Source organism: Buteo buteo, chromosome 22 (assembly GCF_964188355.1).
Source record: "Buteo buteo chromosome 22, bButBut1.hap1.1, whole genome shotgun sequence".
In the NCBI taxonomy this organism is placed as follows: Eukaryota; Metazoa; Chordata; class Aves; order Accipitriformes; family Accipitridae; genus Buteo; species Buteo buteo.
In genome coordinates this window covers 16,003,417-16,019,090 of record NC_134192.1, presented here as the reverse complement: position 1 = coordinate 16,019,090, position 15,674 = coordinate 16,003,417, and the positions used below count along the sequence as shown (strand labels likewise).

Below are 15,674 nucleotides of genomic sequence, written 5' to 3'. Positions count from 1 at the left end.
CACAATTATGCAGCCAAGCTAAAAAAAAAATAAAAATTAAGAGACTTGCAGAATTTTAAGAGGATGGGGAAGAATTTGGTGTGGGACTAAATATGGGGAAAAAGATTGGAAAAGCAAAAAGCGGGAGATGAGAAAAGCTTGAGGGATGAGGCAGTTGGACCAGCTCAAGGAGAGCTGCCAGCCCGTGGACAAGGACTAGCCAAGGAATGAGTCTCGGCACTCTCCTCCCAGCATCCCGAGTCCACATCCCCACACTGCAGCTGCCTCCAGGTCTGCTGTGGCACAAGACAGAGGCAAGAGCATCCTCTCGCCGGCACTGGCATAGCTGGGCTCGCTCAGGGGCTGCTGATGCTGAGATGCCCATGGATGAATGAGGCAGCGGACCCTTGGCGTGAGCGGTGGCTCCGTTCGTGCAGAGCTCTGTTTGTCTGTCTGTGCAGGGACGGCGAGGCAGCTGGCTGCCTTGGAGGCCAGGAGGGAGCACTGGCCCCATCAGAGCCACGCTCGCTTTCACCAGCCAGGAGTTTGATCCTCTCCAGACGGCGTAAATTAGGAAAGTCTTTGAAATGCCGAAGCACTGCTCTGCAATACCAAACCAGCCAGCAACCCCTTGCTGCTGAAGGTAGAGATACAGCTGGAGTTTGGATCACCAGCTTTTATCCACAAAATGAACTCGAGCAAGTTCATAAACTGCAGAACAAAATAATAAAGACCGTGGGCAATTACAGTAGAGACCTCTGGAGTCATCCCCAGCACCGGGAGCCCCAGCGAGGCTGTCAATGGCCCCTGCTGCTTCTGATCCTGTCTGGCAAATATTAATTCTGTTTTTTTCAAGTTGAGAAATTAACTGCTTTGCAACTCCATCCAATTTGAATACTCTAATTAAGCAGCGTTGGTGTTTTTCTCCTCCAAGGACCTTCCCTGGCCAAGCACTTTAACCCCTTGGCTCCCATGCCGGGCTCCTGGAGCAGCCAGTCTCTGAGGGCTGGTGGTTCAGCTCCCTTGGATGACGATGACGGATGCCACATGTTATCCAGGCTGCAGCTTTCTGGGGTGTTGTGAAGACCCTCACCGGTGCCTGGACTGCCTCCAAGCGGCCAGGTGTCATTTCCAGGGGAGCTGACAGGCTCTGGCACAGAGGGACACGCAGCTTTGTTCCATCGGCCTTCCTTGCCAGGAAGGCTGATAAAGTGTCTCGTAATGAGCTCGCCGTGTTCTCGCTTCGCAGACAGTTTTGTTTGTTAGCTTTTTGCAAGTGCAGCCTGGGGAGAAGCTCTGCCTGGCTGGCTGTTGCTTGCAGCTCTGCCGATGCACTTTTCTGCCGAAGAAAAGCCTTTTCCTCTGGCCTCAGGTTGATCTCCTCCAGAAGCATCTCCACCCTCATGAGAGCCACGTGCAGTGTGGCCGTTTGGGGATGTGTGCCTGGCACGGGGACTCTCCAGTGACATTGCTGTGTATATGCATCCTCAGCTGTGGCTGGGGAAAAGTGATAAGCATGGGCAACAGGGCCATGCCATGCGGATGTGCCACCCCGCAGCAGTTGGTGACGGTGGCATTGCCCACCTGGGAAACGTAGCTCCCATGTCTCATGAGTGCTGCCAGGACCCGGTTTTGGGGGGTGTGTGTGCATCCCATCCCAGACAGGAGGGTTGCCCCGGGAAAGAGGCACCAGTATTTCAGCAGAAACATCCCCATGTCATCAAACCAAGGTACGCAGGTCCTGCCGGCAAGGCAAGGCGCTCAGGCGTCTCGGTGACACTGCCTGTCCCAGGGCTGGAGATGAGACCGCACGGTGGTTGTAATGTTCTCAGGTCAGCGCACAACCTGGCAGCTCCCGCCCAGGGATTCAGCATGCTTTAATGAGCTCAGCGCTGGAGTCTGCACGGAGAAATTAACCATTCGGGATAATACTTGTCACTTTGCTACGAGGAAATTGTCAAGTGAAAAGTAATTTATTATAAAGAAGAAAGAAATGTTTTTGCTTATTAAAATCGACATCATATTAAAGTACTTTCTCAATACCCCAATTTGGGTTGAATTTTATGTTTTCTCTCTCTCTTTCTCGCCAAGGGGAGTAAAGCAGAGGGTTTCACTCTGATTAATTGTTGGCCGCTTCATTTTGCTAGTGCATTTCATGCACAAGTTTGCACATTTCTGTAGCATTAAATTGCAAATGCTGCAGGAATATGATAAAAAAGGAAAACCCATGGAATTTTAAAAGTGAATGGAAACTCTTCTGTTAGATGTCAGTTTAAAATTGCTTTATTTTCAAGCACTGTATTTACCTTCCCCCCTCCTTTCTTTTCATTTGGGGTTTAAAGCAACAGGTTTGGTTTATGTGTTCACTGTTGTCTTCTGGCTTTTGAGCCTTAAGGAGCTGTATTTTCAGTTTTACTCTACTACAATGTTGGCTAGAAACTTTAAAATATGTATGTATGTATATTTCTAGGGAGAGGCTGTCACATGTGCTGGTGATTTGACAAGGTCAAGCCTGAGGACAGCCCCATCCCCTCAGCTTTGCAGAAATTCATGGAAGCGGGTATCCAAGGAGCGCGTGCCGTGCTGGCATCATGTCATGTGCTTGGAGGACAGGCCACTTTTTGGGAGCCATGGAGCTGTGGCTCGGCACAATCCCAACACGGATACGGTGAGCAATAGCTGGAGGCGCTTCCCGGGCACTGCGGTACGGATTATATTAGCTCGGACCGTGAAGGGCAGTGAGGAGATAGCTCGATGACTGGAGAAAATAGGAAGAGGAGTGACCCATGAAACCAGCTTTCTGGCTGCACCACCAGTGTCCTCACACAGAGCGGTGACTCGTCACCACCTGGAGACCCGCTTGCCGGCCCTGGATGCTGATCGTGCAGGCAGGAGATGCAGCATCAGAGGGGATAGCCAGGAGAGAGGGCTGGTGCGGAGGCGAGGGGCTGCAGGCTGTGAGCGTGGCAGGATGTAGCAACAGCATCTTCCCCTGCGGTGCTGCTCATCAGCAACAACCAGCTCCCGGGCCAAGCTTTTCTAAATGGCTGGTGATCTGGTACCATGCCTGGGGACCAAAGAGAGATGCTTCTCCTCCCAGAAATCCCAATAAACTCCTTGTATCAATTATAATTCAGTGCAGCCCCACTTCTGCTGCCGAATCAGTAATTGCTTTGGAAAATGATCTTTACCTTAAGTGCCGGCATGTCTTTTGTTGCTACTAAAGTAATGGCTAAAAGCTGACGGATGGCATAAAATAAGAAATTTCTGAGAAAGGTCCTCAGAATTTGCCTCTGAGTCATCTCTAGGTTGGCAGGAAAAGCTGGCAAAGAAGAAAAGTATCTCTGCAGGTCGTACTGCCTGAAATAGCCCAAGAATTAGGTGCCTGGGCCAGGTGAACACATCCAACCCCTAAGACATATTTCACCATAATCTGATGGAGCTGAAATCAAAAACCGTCATTACGGTTACGCGACTGGTATGACAGGACCTCCTCGAAAGAGCCGCATGTGAGAGCAGCCCCCAGTGCTCTGGCAGCCATACGAGCCCCGAGCAGCCAGTCCCTTCCCTGCAGCTAACATGCTGAACACCATAAGGCACAATAAGTGGATTAGCAAAACCACTGGAAGAGGCGGAGAAGAAACGACACTAGGTCTTAAGCTGGTTTTGCATGTATTTGCGCAAATGATGTGCCCAGCTAGACGGTAACTTAGGTGAAATCCAGGCCATCCCTGCTGCGTATCTACCCAGCCACCTTCGCTCGGCAGCCTGCTGCAGGCTTCCTGGCAGAGAAGAGCCTGGTTTATAGCTCGGGCAGACACAATGAGTCAGAGCAGCGAGCGGGTCGATAATGACAGCACGGACAGCCTGCAACAGGCAGCAGCAGCAGCCGGGCAGCATCCACGCCGTGGCTGGGGTGAGGAGGTTTTGGCTGGTGGGGAGGTGGTGCAGTCCCACGCTGGCAGCCATGGGAGATGCTCTGGACTCCTCACTCCCTCCAGAGCTTGGGGATGCTCCTCCGTCACCTCTTGGGGCTGGCTCTGCAGGGCGGGGTGCTGCCTGCCCTCCCTCCTGCCTCCCTGTTGGACACAGCACCAGGCAGGATCCATCTCTCATGTCGGTGAGGTGGGGATTGCAATTATTCCTGGCCTTTGCTTGTGCCATCTGTCTGTTCCCTGAACATCCCTGCAGGATCTGTGTCTTAGCAGGTTAATTTAATAAGAGCCTGCTTTATTGTTGCTGGCTGCAGGCATGGCATAGAGCAGCTGAGCCCACCAACAGCACAGAGCTGCTCTGGCAGCATCAAACCCTGCCCAGATGCTCATTTGGGAGGTTTGTTTTGCTGAGAGAGGGCAAACCCTCCTGGGGCAGCTCCGAGGTCCGAGACTGGCGCCTTTCTGTTTGGCAGGAGCGGGGAGAAAGTGGCAGCAGAGATTAGATCAGGCCTTTGACCCGGGATGTGCCACACCTCACCGGAACGGAGATGGTGATAGCAAGGGAGTGGCAGAGCGGCGGTATGGGCAGGACGTGCCCTGCGTGGCTGGCTCAAGGCTTGGCCATTTATGGCAAAAGCGGCTATTCCCATCTGGAGTTTCAAAACCTTTTACATCACCGGTTATTTTTGTGGCTCCACGTACGTGGTAGAGTACAAGGCGGTGAAAGAGCTGTGCAAACTGTTTAATGAAGGGAACGACTTGTCTTAAGGATAATGAACAATTGGGTGCACTTTGAGACTAGCCTTTTTTTTTTTCAGCTGTAGACACGTATAGCCAAGTACAAAGTGCTGTGAGTTGGGAAATAAACCTCCGGGAATCCAAATTGATATTGATTTTGCACCTGGAGGAAAAAAATCCAGGTTCCTGATCCTGCGCCCACCTGCTTGGGCTGTCCACTCAGCCCAAGAGTGAGGCATTGCTGGTTAAATCAAACTGCACAAAAATGTATTTCTTTTTTCTTCTGCTTGCCCCATCGCTGTGCTCTTTGCCCCGATTCCTCTCCCTTAGTCATTTCTCCACTCATCGTAAACATAATGGCCCAGCAGTGCCACAAAGACATGCGCATAATGAACCTAAGTGACCGTGTAATCTCATTATTGTCACCCTCATCCTCCCTTGCCCCTTTTCTCCCTCCCCCCCCATTTGTCACTGTCGCTGATTGTGTCATGGTTAAAATTAGATGGGAAGCTCCTCTGCGAGCACCTTCATCTTTCCTTTATCCTGAGCACCTTGAGTGCATTAGGTACTTTGCAACTGCTCACGATTTATAATAGGGTTGAAATAGGAGGCAGCCTGTTTTAATGCTCACCTTTCTACATTTTTGAGCTGATTCACCAGCCACGTGAATGTCTTCCATCCAGGCATGGCTACCTCATGCCAGCAATTCACTTGACAAAACAATTTTGGAGGCAATGGCAAAGGAAAGAGAGGAGTTATTGCTTACATGCAATAAAGAAGAGTGACTCAAATTTGGTGTAACTTATGTAAGATGTGTTCTGGTGGCTATAAGTCCTCACTGAGCTTTCCCCATAACGGACATATTCTCTTTATGGAAAGAAAGTGAATAAAATAATGCTATTTGCAAAAACAACCACAAGCAGAGCCACCTCTACCGTACCTTATATGCGTCTTTAGATGACGCTTAGCCTTGACCAGGCACCTCTCTAGGACCTGCTGGAAGCGCAGGACAGACACAAGATGGACACATGGCAGTGTCTGCCTCAGACTTTCAATCAAACAGGTAATGCACAGAGGGAAGGGACAAATCCTGCATCTGACCTGTCTGCTGCAATTCTGCAGATCGTGAGAAGCAGCATTCTGGTGCCCAGAAACAAATCTGGTTATATTAGAGGGCAGCTTCTCCTATGGGCGGGAATGCTTTGTGCAAACTATCGAGCCAGTGACTGAGGGATTTTATTATTTTAGAAAGAAGACAGCTGTTTATTCTTCTTAGTTACTTCCTCTTAACAACGAGGGAAATTCATTGATGGGGGAAACGCCAGGGCTAATTCCAAAAGTGCCCGGGCATGCATTTGGGTGGGCTGGAACGCCGAGCAAGGCGGCCGCTGCTCCACCGAGGTCACGCCGGCAGCTTGGCGGCTTCTGCTCCCGTGTTCGGTCCCTTGCTGACACCTGCTGTCGGCCGGCTGGAGTGATGAAGCCGCCCAAGCGACCGAGCATCCCGGAGCCACCACACACTGGTTTGTTGTTTGGGAGAGTCAGTGCCGGTTCTGGCAGGCTTTTTGTGTGAAAAGGGCTCTGAGGGAAAGAAAACAGGACGAAAAAGCAAAACCTCTGCGGAAGTACGTGACAGCCAAGCAGCGAGATCTGGCTCTTTTGCTGCGGCCGGGAAGGTGTAAGGACACAGGACAAAGCTTGTAAGTAGAGGTAACACCTTTTATAAGCCCACTTTATCAGCAGCACGCTTTTAGGCATGTAAAATCACGATGACGGCGTACTTTCTCTCTCCACCCTCCCTACTGCTCACCGACTGTGCCACAGGCCGTCTCCCTTTCCCCACAGGCCTGCGCCCTGCCTTGCCCCCACCGCACCGCCAGCCCTTCCTTTCCTCCACACCACCACCAGCCCTTCCACCACACCACCACCACCAGCCCTTCCTTCCTCCACATCACCAAACCCAGCAGGTCTCTTCCCGGCCGGCAGCCGAGAGATGAGTTTTTCTCAAGTTCGTGAGAGCCGAGCAGGACTTGGCCAAGGCGCTCCTCAAGAAAACCGCCTTTTTATGTAACTTGCGCCGTGATTAAGAACGATTTCTGTGCTGGAAGGCTCCAGGAAGGCGCCGGTGCCCGGGAGCAGCTCGGCCTCACAGCGAGCGGCCGGCGGCTGAACCGGGCCCGATCGGCCGCGGGGCCTGCGCTCACCCCGCGGGGTCGTCCAGCCCTCCGGGGCCCGGCGTGAGGGGACACCGAGGAGTCAAGGCGTGTGTGGCCGCACCGCTCGGGGACCGCCCGCCCGCCTACCGTCTCCCTCCCCCCCGCCGCCGGGCTCCGCCGCAGCGCCCGCCCGCTGCTGCCAGCCGCCATGTCGCGGCGGCTCCCCGCTGCGAGGCCAGGCAGGGCGGACGCCTCGGTGCCACACGCAAACCCGTCCCCCCCGCAGGAGGCGAGCGACGCTGCCTCGGTGCCACACGCAAACCCGTCCCCCGCGGCGGGTGTGGCCGCACCAAGCGCCCGGCCCCTTGTTGGCGCGGGCCGTGACGCGGCACGTCGATGGGCGTGCCCAGCCGGCGCTGCCGGAGCTCCGCGCCGGAAGTGACCGGGGAGAAGCGGCGGGGAGGGGCGCGCTTCCGGGTGCCGCAGCATAACCCTTCCGGGCGGGGGCGGCCGCTGCCGGGCGGTTCCCGCGGCGGAGGCGCGGCGGGATGGAGTGAGGCGCGGCGGTAAGGAGTGGGGCGGCGGCGGGGCCGGGACCGGGACCGGGACCGGGGCCGAGCCGGGCCCTAACGGCTGTCTCTCTCCCCCCTCAGGGCGGCGCGGGAGCAGCGGGGCCTCGCCCTTCTCCTCAGGCGGGCCGGGGCTATGCGAGGGCCGCGCTGCCGCCTGCCCTAGGCCCGGGCCGCGGCGGCGGGCCCGGCGGGGGAGCGGCGAGCGGCTGCGGGGCCCGATGCGGGAGTACAAGGTGGTGGTGCTGGGCAGCGGGGGGGTGGGGAAGTCCGCCCTGACGGTGCAGTTCGTCACCGGGACCTTCATCGAGAAGTACGACCCTACCATCGAGGACTTCTACCGCAAGGAGATCGAGGTGGACTCGTCCCCCTCGGTGCTGGAGATCCTCGACACGGCGGGCACCGAGCAGTTCGCCTCCATGCGCGACCTCTACATCAAAAACGGCCAGGGCTTCATCCTTGTCTACAGCCTGGTCAACCAGCAGTCCTTCCAGGTAACCTCGCCCGGGCCCTGGGCGGGGGCGGCGGCTGCCCCGGCAGCTCGGGGGGACGGGGAGGCGGCTGCCCCGGCGTCCCCTCCTCGGACGCAGCCGTTCCTGCCCCGGGGAAGGCGCTGGGCCGAGGAGGGAGTTTCAGGGCTAGCCGTGGGTGCCTTAAGCTCTTTACCTCCGAAGGGGCAAAAGTGAAAATGCCCTGCATGAAAGTGCGTTGACCAGCCCTGTTTCCCGATGGAAAAATGCTTGCTTCGCAGGTACTTATCAGGGTGCCACCATTGTTAAATCCCACGCAGTGTTGGAGAACAATGACCCGCTCCTACTTCCCCAACAGAAGTCTTCTGGCAATCCCCTTTTATAAAGAAATCACTCGATATTAAAATCGAGACTTCCCTTTTTCTTTTTTTTTCTTTCCCCTTCTTCTTAAAAGGCCTGTTTCTTCAGTTGGTCTTGAAGAAGAGAGTCTTATTGTTCTGCAGTTGTGACTTGTTAAGTAAGCTGCTATTTTCCGCCCCCCTCCCCCCCAAATATATTCCTGTCCAGCATAAGCTCAATGCTTTCACAGCGTAGGTGGTGTACTGAGAGGAGAGGAGAAGCAAGCCATATGTGATAATTTGTGGATCTGGATTTCATTTCTATGTTAAAACTCTCCAAAAAATGGAAATATCTCAGCCAGTAACTGGTCTAAGCTGCCTCTAGACATGAGGCTTTATTTGTGGGGAATAAGTGGATTTAGCAGCGCTGCATGCAGTGCAGGGATTTGCAACTACTGCGTTGGCTTCAGTTGCCGAGTTGGGTGTATTCCAGCTGCTTGGCAAAACCTTGCACACCCCCACTGAAGCAGTATGTTTGCTTCTGCTGAAGGCTAAACTTTATCTTAGCAGAGGCCTCGAAATAGCCCGAGTACAAGCTGAAGACATACCGTCTTTGGAAAACAACAGCAATGATATTGGGATGCTTTTCCCCTCATTTTCACTTGTTTTGGGGATCAGCAAGTCCCCATTATTGAAGGAATGGACATACAGTTAGTAATCCACCCTGTTAATATTTAATTATTCCTGTCTGTCTGTAGCATGTTTACTCTGAAGCCTGTAGGTGTAAACCACTCTCTGCAGTTCTTTTACACAGTGGTAACTTCAAACGCTTTCATTGCTTTGTCTCGGAACTATGCAAGTATTTGTAGAACTTAGTAGTACTGATAGTAACTTAAAACACTCAGGGAGCAGAGGAGGCTGACTCAGATTTTCAAGTGTAAACTCCCCGATGTTAGCTCAGACTTGAATAAATGCATCTCTAGGTAATAAAATCTCTTTACAGCATCTAATTTGGTTACTTACATGTGATTAAATGTGTTCACAATGAATTGTTCTAAGCATTCCAGAAGCAAGAAGACTTTATTTAAATAACTAGATTTCTCAAGCTGTAAACTAAACACAAACTTCCTAAATGATTGTGTAATGGCATGCTGCTGATGATGTTACAGGTCATTAGACTTGAGACAATTTTTTCAGAAAACCGAAATCAACTCCCAAAGCAGCTATGCTGTATCTTCCTCTAGCTGAACTGAAAGTCTCTCTTAGAGTACAGCAGTCGCTTTCTGTTTGTATATACGCACACATTTTCTAAAATGTGTATGCATTTACCTAAAATAAATAACTTTTATTAAAGATGGGTAGTAAACTTTCTCTGAGTTCTAGATCTATGTGAGTATGAATTTAAGAAGTCTTCTGATGTATTTTGAATGTCCAGTTGCAAGTGAGGGTTATTAAAATGTGCTTCTGTAGTGGTTGTATAGTAATTCCGTGTGATTACTTAAATGTACTAACCAGTTGGATTGTTTGATCAGGACATCAAGCCGATGAGGGACCAGATTGTCCGTGTGAAGAGATACGAGAAAGTTCCTCTGATCCTAGTGGGGAATAAAGTGGATCTGGAGTCGGAGAGGGAGGTCTTATCTGCAGAAGGCAGAGCCCTGGCTCAGGAGTGGGGCTGTCCCTTCATGGAGACATCAGCCAAGAGTAAAACAATGGTGGATGAACTGTTTGCTGAGATCGTCAGGCAAATGAACTATGCCTCCCTGCCTGAAAAACAAGATCAGTGTTGTACAACTTGCATCGTCCAGTGAGAGAAATTAAGAAAAACCTCAATCATGGCCATACAGAGCAGGTTGGTGGAACAGTCATAACTAGTTGAGGTGCATAGGCATGCTGTTTAAGTAAGCAGATAAAGTGTGACAAGGAGTCTGAAATTAAGTAGTCTAACCTGGAGGTGGCCTTCCTCTGATGGAGATGGAAGCTTGTGCATTCAGTTGCACGTGGTTACTTGAGTCAAATGGACTTCTTGCATTACTTCAGCAGGGTTAGTTGGGGAACATTGCATTTACTTGCAGTAATTTTACAGTGAGACAGAGTGTATGATCTCATCTGCACCTATTTTGACTGTCAGTGCTATATTTGACATTACATTATCCTTAATAATGTTTTGTGCTGTTGCAGTGGGTTTCTTCATTGTAGTTGGTATCTGAATTATTTTCAAGTAATGGGAATTACCTTGGGAGCTCAATGGGATTATTGTGACCTAAGCGTCCCAATAGTTCTGCTGAGAAGACTTCAAGCTTGTTTAAAAAAAAATAAAAAAAATTCTGTGGTACAGAAACTGAATGTAGTTAGAGTACAGTTCTGCCTTATCAGTGGAATAAGTTTAAAAGAGAACCACCATGAGCTGTGAGGAGTGACTTGAAGCCCACATGTACTAGTTGAGGACATGTGCAAAGTGCTCTTCATCTAAAATCTCCAGAGCAGAGAACACACTATAAAATGGCTTCCCAATGCAGACTTTTTCCTTTCCCAGTGACTCATAAGAGGTGTGGCAAGAGTGCAGTGTTCAGAGGGGCCTCTATGAAGCTTCCCCTGTCTCGGGTATTGCTTTGGTTTTTATTTTTATCTGCAAGGATAGCTGCTCTTGGCCCTTCACATGTATGGTGGTCTTCTTCAGTACCTTTTTCACCTGTTTGTGTAAATTAATCTGCTCCTCCTCTGCATGCGGCAGCACTGTCATTCCTGTGTGAGGTGGTTCTGGACACCCCCCTCCCTGCTCTTGTTTTTCTTCTTAGCCGTTGCAGGTCTAGTTTCGCCATCAGCTTGAATCCACGTTACTGAAGAGGGCTCTTCTACATCATTGTTACACTCTGCGTGCAGCCAGCTGGTCCATCAGACCTTCAGTTGTCTGTTGGACCTGTCCTGGCAAACAACTCAACGTGATCTCGGAGGGCAAGTGCAGGGATGAGGGAGGACATAAAAATTCAGGGGAAAGAACTGTCCCTCTTGACAGCTGCACTGATAGAGGCTTAGGCTCCGACTGCCATGTTAATAACTCTTGCTTGAGTCAAAGGAGCTTTTTGTGTCTTGAGTGACAACAGGGAAATTAGGTTATTACTGGAAGCTTTGGACCATGTATCCTCTTTAATCTTGAGTGCAAGGTCAGAGTGAAGTCTCAAAGCTTGTCTTTGAGATTGTTATCAAGTGCTTTGTGAATGTAAAATTTTACATACTCATGACCCTAGCACTGTCATTCTAAAGATAATACATGATGTTTTTATCTCCAGTCCTGTGAAATTAGGAAAGGCTGCTGTCACCATGTAAGGGGTGTGTCTAAGTTCAATATTTGCTTGCTGAAAGGCGAGGAAACCACTTGTGTTGGAGCAGCAAAAAATACAAATAAGGTCTTTCCTTGTACGCTAATCCGTAACACCTGCAGAGCCTTGTAGGTTCTAGGAAGGAGTAAATCAAAGCAATTACTGCTTTCTTAACTAAGTGCTTACAGGGTTAATATCTTGAGTCACTTATAGTAATGCAAAGTTTCAGCTAGTTCTAAGGCAGCTTCACAAACAAAGAGTATGTGGGCTTGAAGTATCATGCCAAAGGTTATGGCAATCCCCTGGGTTACTAGTGGTTTATCCTGTGCAGGTTGTTGTCTTCAACACTGACAAAATCAGACCCTTTGTCCATGAAATTTATGGACAAAGAATTGTCCAGAATTGGTTACTTCAAAGGGAGGCTTCTTTGTAACCTGGCCAGTTCTGGGTTTAGCATTAAATATCAAGTTTAATCTTAAAAGTGAAACTGAGGCGGGAGGCAGGGCCATATGTTATTTCTCTGAATCCTAACTTATGCCTAGATTTGATGAGTTTTCTAAGCATGCGCTTGCTTCAGAAGAAACAGCTGTATTCTTGTGTCTTAGTGATCTCTTGAGGTAGAGGAACCTAAGCTTCTGTAATACACATTTCCTCCCCTTCATTCTGCCTAGTTCATAATGTCACATCAAGCCTCTAGCAGCAAAATACTTCCTTGCTTCTAGGAGGTGCTGCTTCCGCCCAGTGCAGTCTCATCGCCTGTGCCAAACAAGTAAGTCTGTCCTTCCTAAGCAGCTTCCTATTCAGTCCAGGTCTCACCATGCCCAGAACGTCTTTCCTTATTATTCGTCCTGGCTCTTCATAGGCTTCATGCTCCGTATCTTTCATTTCAGCCTCGCACTTTCAGGATATTTTCTTCCTGGCTCCCACTCTGTCCTTGTTCTTTGATTGAGTAGGTGTAGGATCTCATTAACTTTATGATAAGCCTTTACTGCCTGATAATTTCTGTCTGATGTGCTCTAGTGTAGAAGAGCTGCTGATGGTCTCTTGTGATAGCTGTAATCAGCTTTGTAATTCTTCTGCTTATCTGTGATCCACAAAACAGTTGCTGCTTCTAAAACATCTGCTTTAGCAGTGACCCCTCCTAGGTAAAGTGAAACTGAGGAAGTGGAACCAGCTGCCTGAAAACCTGAGTGTAGGAAGTGGGCTTGAACTATAGCTCTGTCCTGGCATAATCGTCATCTCTCAGTTCATTGACCTGTCTGTGCCCAGGAGGAGTCTTACGTCTGGGACAGTTAGTTCAGAACAAAGTTTGTGTCTCTACAATTCTGATGGAGAAACCAATGGGAGGGGTGGGGGGGTGGGTGGGCCTGGTTTTATCTGAGGCTGTTTCAGTGTCAGTGTTAACTAGCAGATACCACTTACCTCATTTTGGTACCAATACCTCAACATATCTGTCAAGTATGATGATGTGTAGGTTCTACCATGGCATTTTTGAGTAGTACTAGCTTAAATTACTGTTCCGTCAGCCACCTTGGGTGAAATGAAGGATGGAACATAACTACCTAATCAGGATAACCCATAGTTCTTTTTAAAAATGTGTGTTGTTCTTGTATCCTGTTCCGCACCCCCCCCCCTTTCCTGCCTCTGCAGTGGTCTTCTGTCATTTCAGTATTGCGTTCAGAGATGTGAGATTTCCAGTAGCTGCTCTCTGTTCCATGCTCTAGTATTTCTCTTGAATTTTCAGTATGACAGTGTTTTGTATTTTAAATCATCTTTAAAATATGGCACCTGTTGCAGTGCTGCTGTGTTAAAGGTTTTTTGTAGAGGTACTAGTCAGATTTGGAACACCTTAATACTGGGGTGAAAGACTGATGCTGATTAGTGATTTCTGTCCCCTCCATTCATGAGTGGTATTAGCAAGCACTGAAGGAAGAGTAGTCTTTAGGGATAAAAACTGAAAGTATACTGTCTTCTGGTCTGTGTGGCTATACGACACAGATAAATTTATTCCACTAGATTGTCTAACAGCCCCTTCTCTCCTGCCTGCTTGCTGAAGAGACTAGAGAGTGCTATAGAAATTTCATGGGCAAGTGAAGCCAGATAAGGTACTTTGGTACTAATTGTAGTAACTAAGCACAAGTTAAATGGAAAGATGACAAATCTGAATTGGGAGGTCCCTAATCTGTAAATACAGGGATGCTGAAGGAGCATGTGGAAGAAAATACCATTACTTGCTTTTTCTGTTCTTACTGTCCCCAGCAATTCTTTGCTGGCTACAGCACTGGATGTTGGATTTAGGTGAAGTTTTGGGATGGATCTAACTCTGGTAGGATGAGGAGCTGCACTGTAAATGGTTTGCCTCTCCTGTGCTCTAAGCAAAGAAAAAACACTTATTAAGCAGGTCTGATCTGTCCCCATTAAAAGCTAAATGCTTGTTTGCTGTTTTGACAGTACAGGGACCCTCCCCATCTAAAACTGGCAGGCCAGCATCAGTGTGTGGGGGCCCATGTGCTCACCAGACTGGGTGAGAATTACCGTTAGTTCAAAAACATACAAACAAGCAAGCAAAACTTGGCTGTTTGTTCCTGTCAGTGCAGGAGTACTGCTCCTGGATGTTGGTGGTGACCAGTTGTTAGGCAAGAAGGGAACCCTGACTATGTCAGAGCACTCTGTTGTGACAAACTGTTAATTGAGAGCAAATCAACAGCTGAAAAGAAACAGTACAGTAGTAAATGTAAGATCCTGACTCCTACAAAGAAGAAATTACTTCAAGAATGGAGAAGACTCATCAAAATCCCAAAAAAGTTCAGGATCAAGCTTCAATGAAGTGCATGCAAGTGCATATGAAGGACAGGTTTCTACAGACCCAGCTTTGACTGAGGCTTTTTAGGATATCTCTGCAGATAAATCTTGTGAAGTGCAAGCAAGTTATCAGAAATACAAAGATGTATTGGTCACATTGGTAACACCACTTACATTTGTGTGCTTGATTGAGAACAGTAGCATACAGTTCTGTTCCTGCTGAGGCTAGGTCTGATGACTGCGAAGGGTTTTTTTTAGTAGTAATTTAGGGGATCTGAATGCTGAGAACTCAGATGTCAAAACTGAATTAGTTGGCTCATCTACCTGTTCCCAGAACTTGTACAAAATGCCATTGCTTCATGTTACTGGGTGATATAGTGCCTTCTCACCACCAATGCAGTCTAATGCATGTATCTCTCTGCAGGAGAATTTAAATTTCCTACCCATTTCAGATCTTTAGAAGCAATTTAGTATCCCACAGGGGGCAGCTGTTACAAAGTTCATAGCAACCTGCTTGCCTCTTGTATTACCAGAATTGGAGGATAACTTCAAGAATGCCACTGTGTAAAGCAGTGCTTTGGAGCTCAGTACAGAAAACTAGCTGTCCCACACTGTGGGAGAAGCTGAGTTCACTTTGAATGTGTATTGAATATGGCTTTCATCAGTTATTTTGTTTAAATTGCAGATAAAACTCAGAGGAAACTTGCACAGATGCTGCTTTGGAGAACTTTCAGCCCGGGTTGCAGAGCTGAGCCTTGGTAAACCTGTCTCTATTACAGCACATTGCCATACATCTAAGTGCATAAGGTTGGTGGCCTCCAGGATCCACACACCTTAATCAGAATGCTTAGCATGTTTACCATAAGTTTAAAAATCTGTTCTTTATCTATCAGTCCTTTTATAGCTTTCTAAGTTCATATAATGGCTAATATGCAAGAGTTCATTTTTAATATTTTAATTGATTTCTTTAATCAATTTCTGAACTTGTATTTATTAAATACTTAAACTCAGTATTACCTACTCAATGCCTTTTAAAAGAAGAGAGTTTTAATGGAGAATAAATTGAGCCTTAAACAAATGGTTACTTCTGTATATTACCTCGCATCAGTGCTTATTTCTATTTGCAAAGTTTTCTCCTACAATGTAGTTGGTCATTCTTTGAGACTTTTTGTTTACGTGTGACAGTGTCATGAAAAGATACTGAAGGCACCTCTGTTGTATGGATGTAGTATCCCTTTTCTTGGCAAATGCAGCTGTGATATTGTAACTGGTCCAATTTGACCATAGGGATTACTTGGAATGGGATGTAAAGTCTCCAGCTGATGATTCTTTTCTTGCAATCATGGGTTTCTTAAACTCATTTAATC

At 48.5% G+C, this 15,674-nt stretch overlaps 1 protein-coding gene across 1 annotated transcript; it reads left to right on the top strand.

Moving 5' to 3' along the window:
* The first annotated feature begins 7,279 nt into the window (after positions 1-7,279).
* On the top strand, positions 7,280-10,037 carry RAP2C (RAP2C, member of RAS oncogene family). Its single transcript, XM_075053668.1, has 3 exons — positions 7,280-7,374; positions 7,462-7,871; positions 9,718-10,037. The coding sequence occupies exons 2-3, from the start codon at positions 7,599-7,601 to the stop codon at positions 9,994-9,996; spliced, it is 552 nt and encodes a 183-aa protein (XP_074909769.1). The 5' UTR covers positions 7,280-7,374; positions 7,462-7,598; the 3' UTR covers positions 9,997-10,037.
* The last annotated feature ends 5,637 nt before the right edge of the window (positions 10,038-15,674 follow it).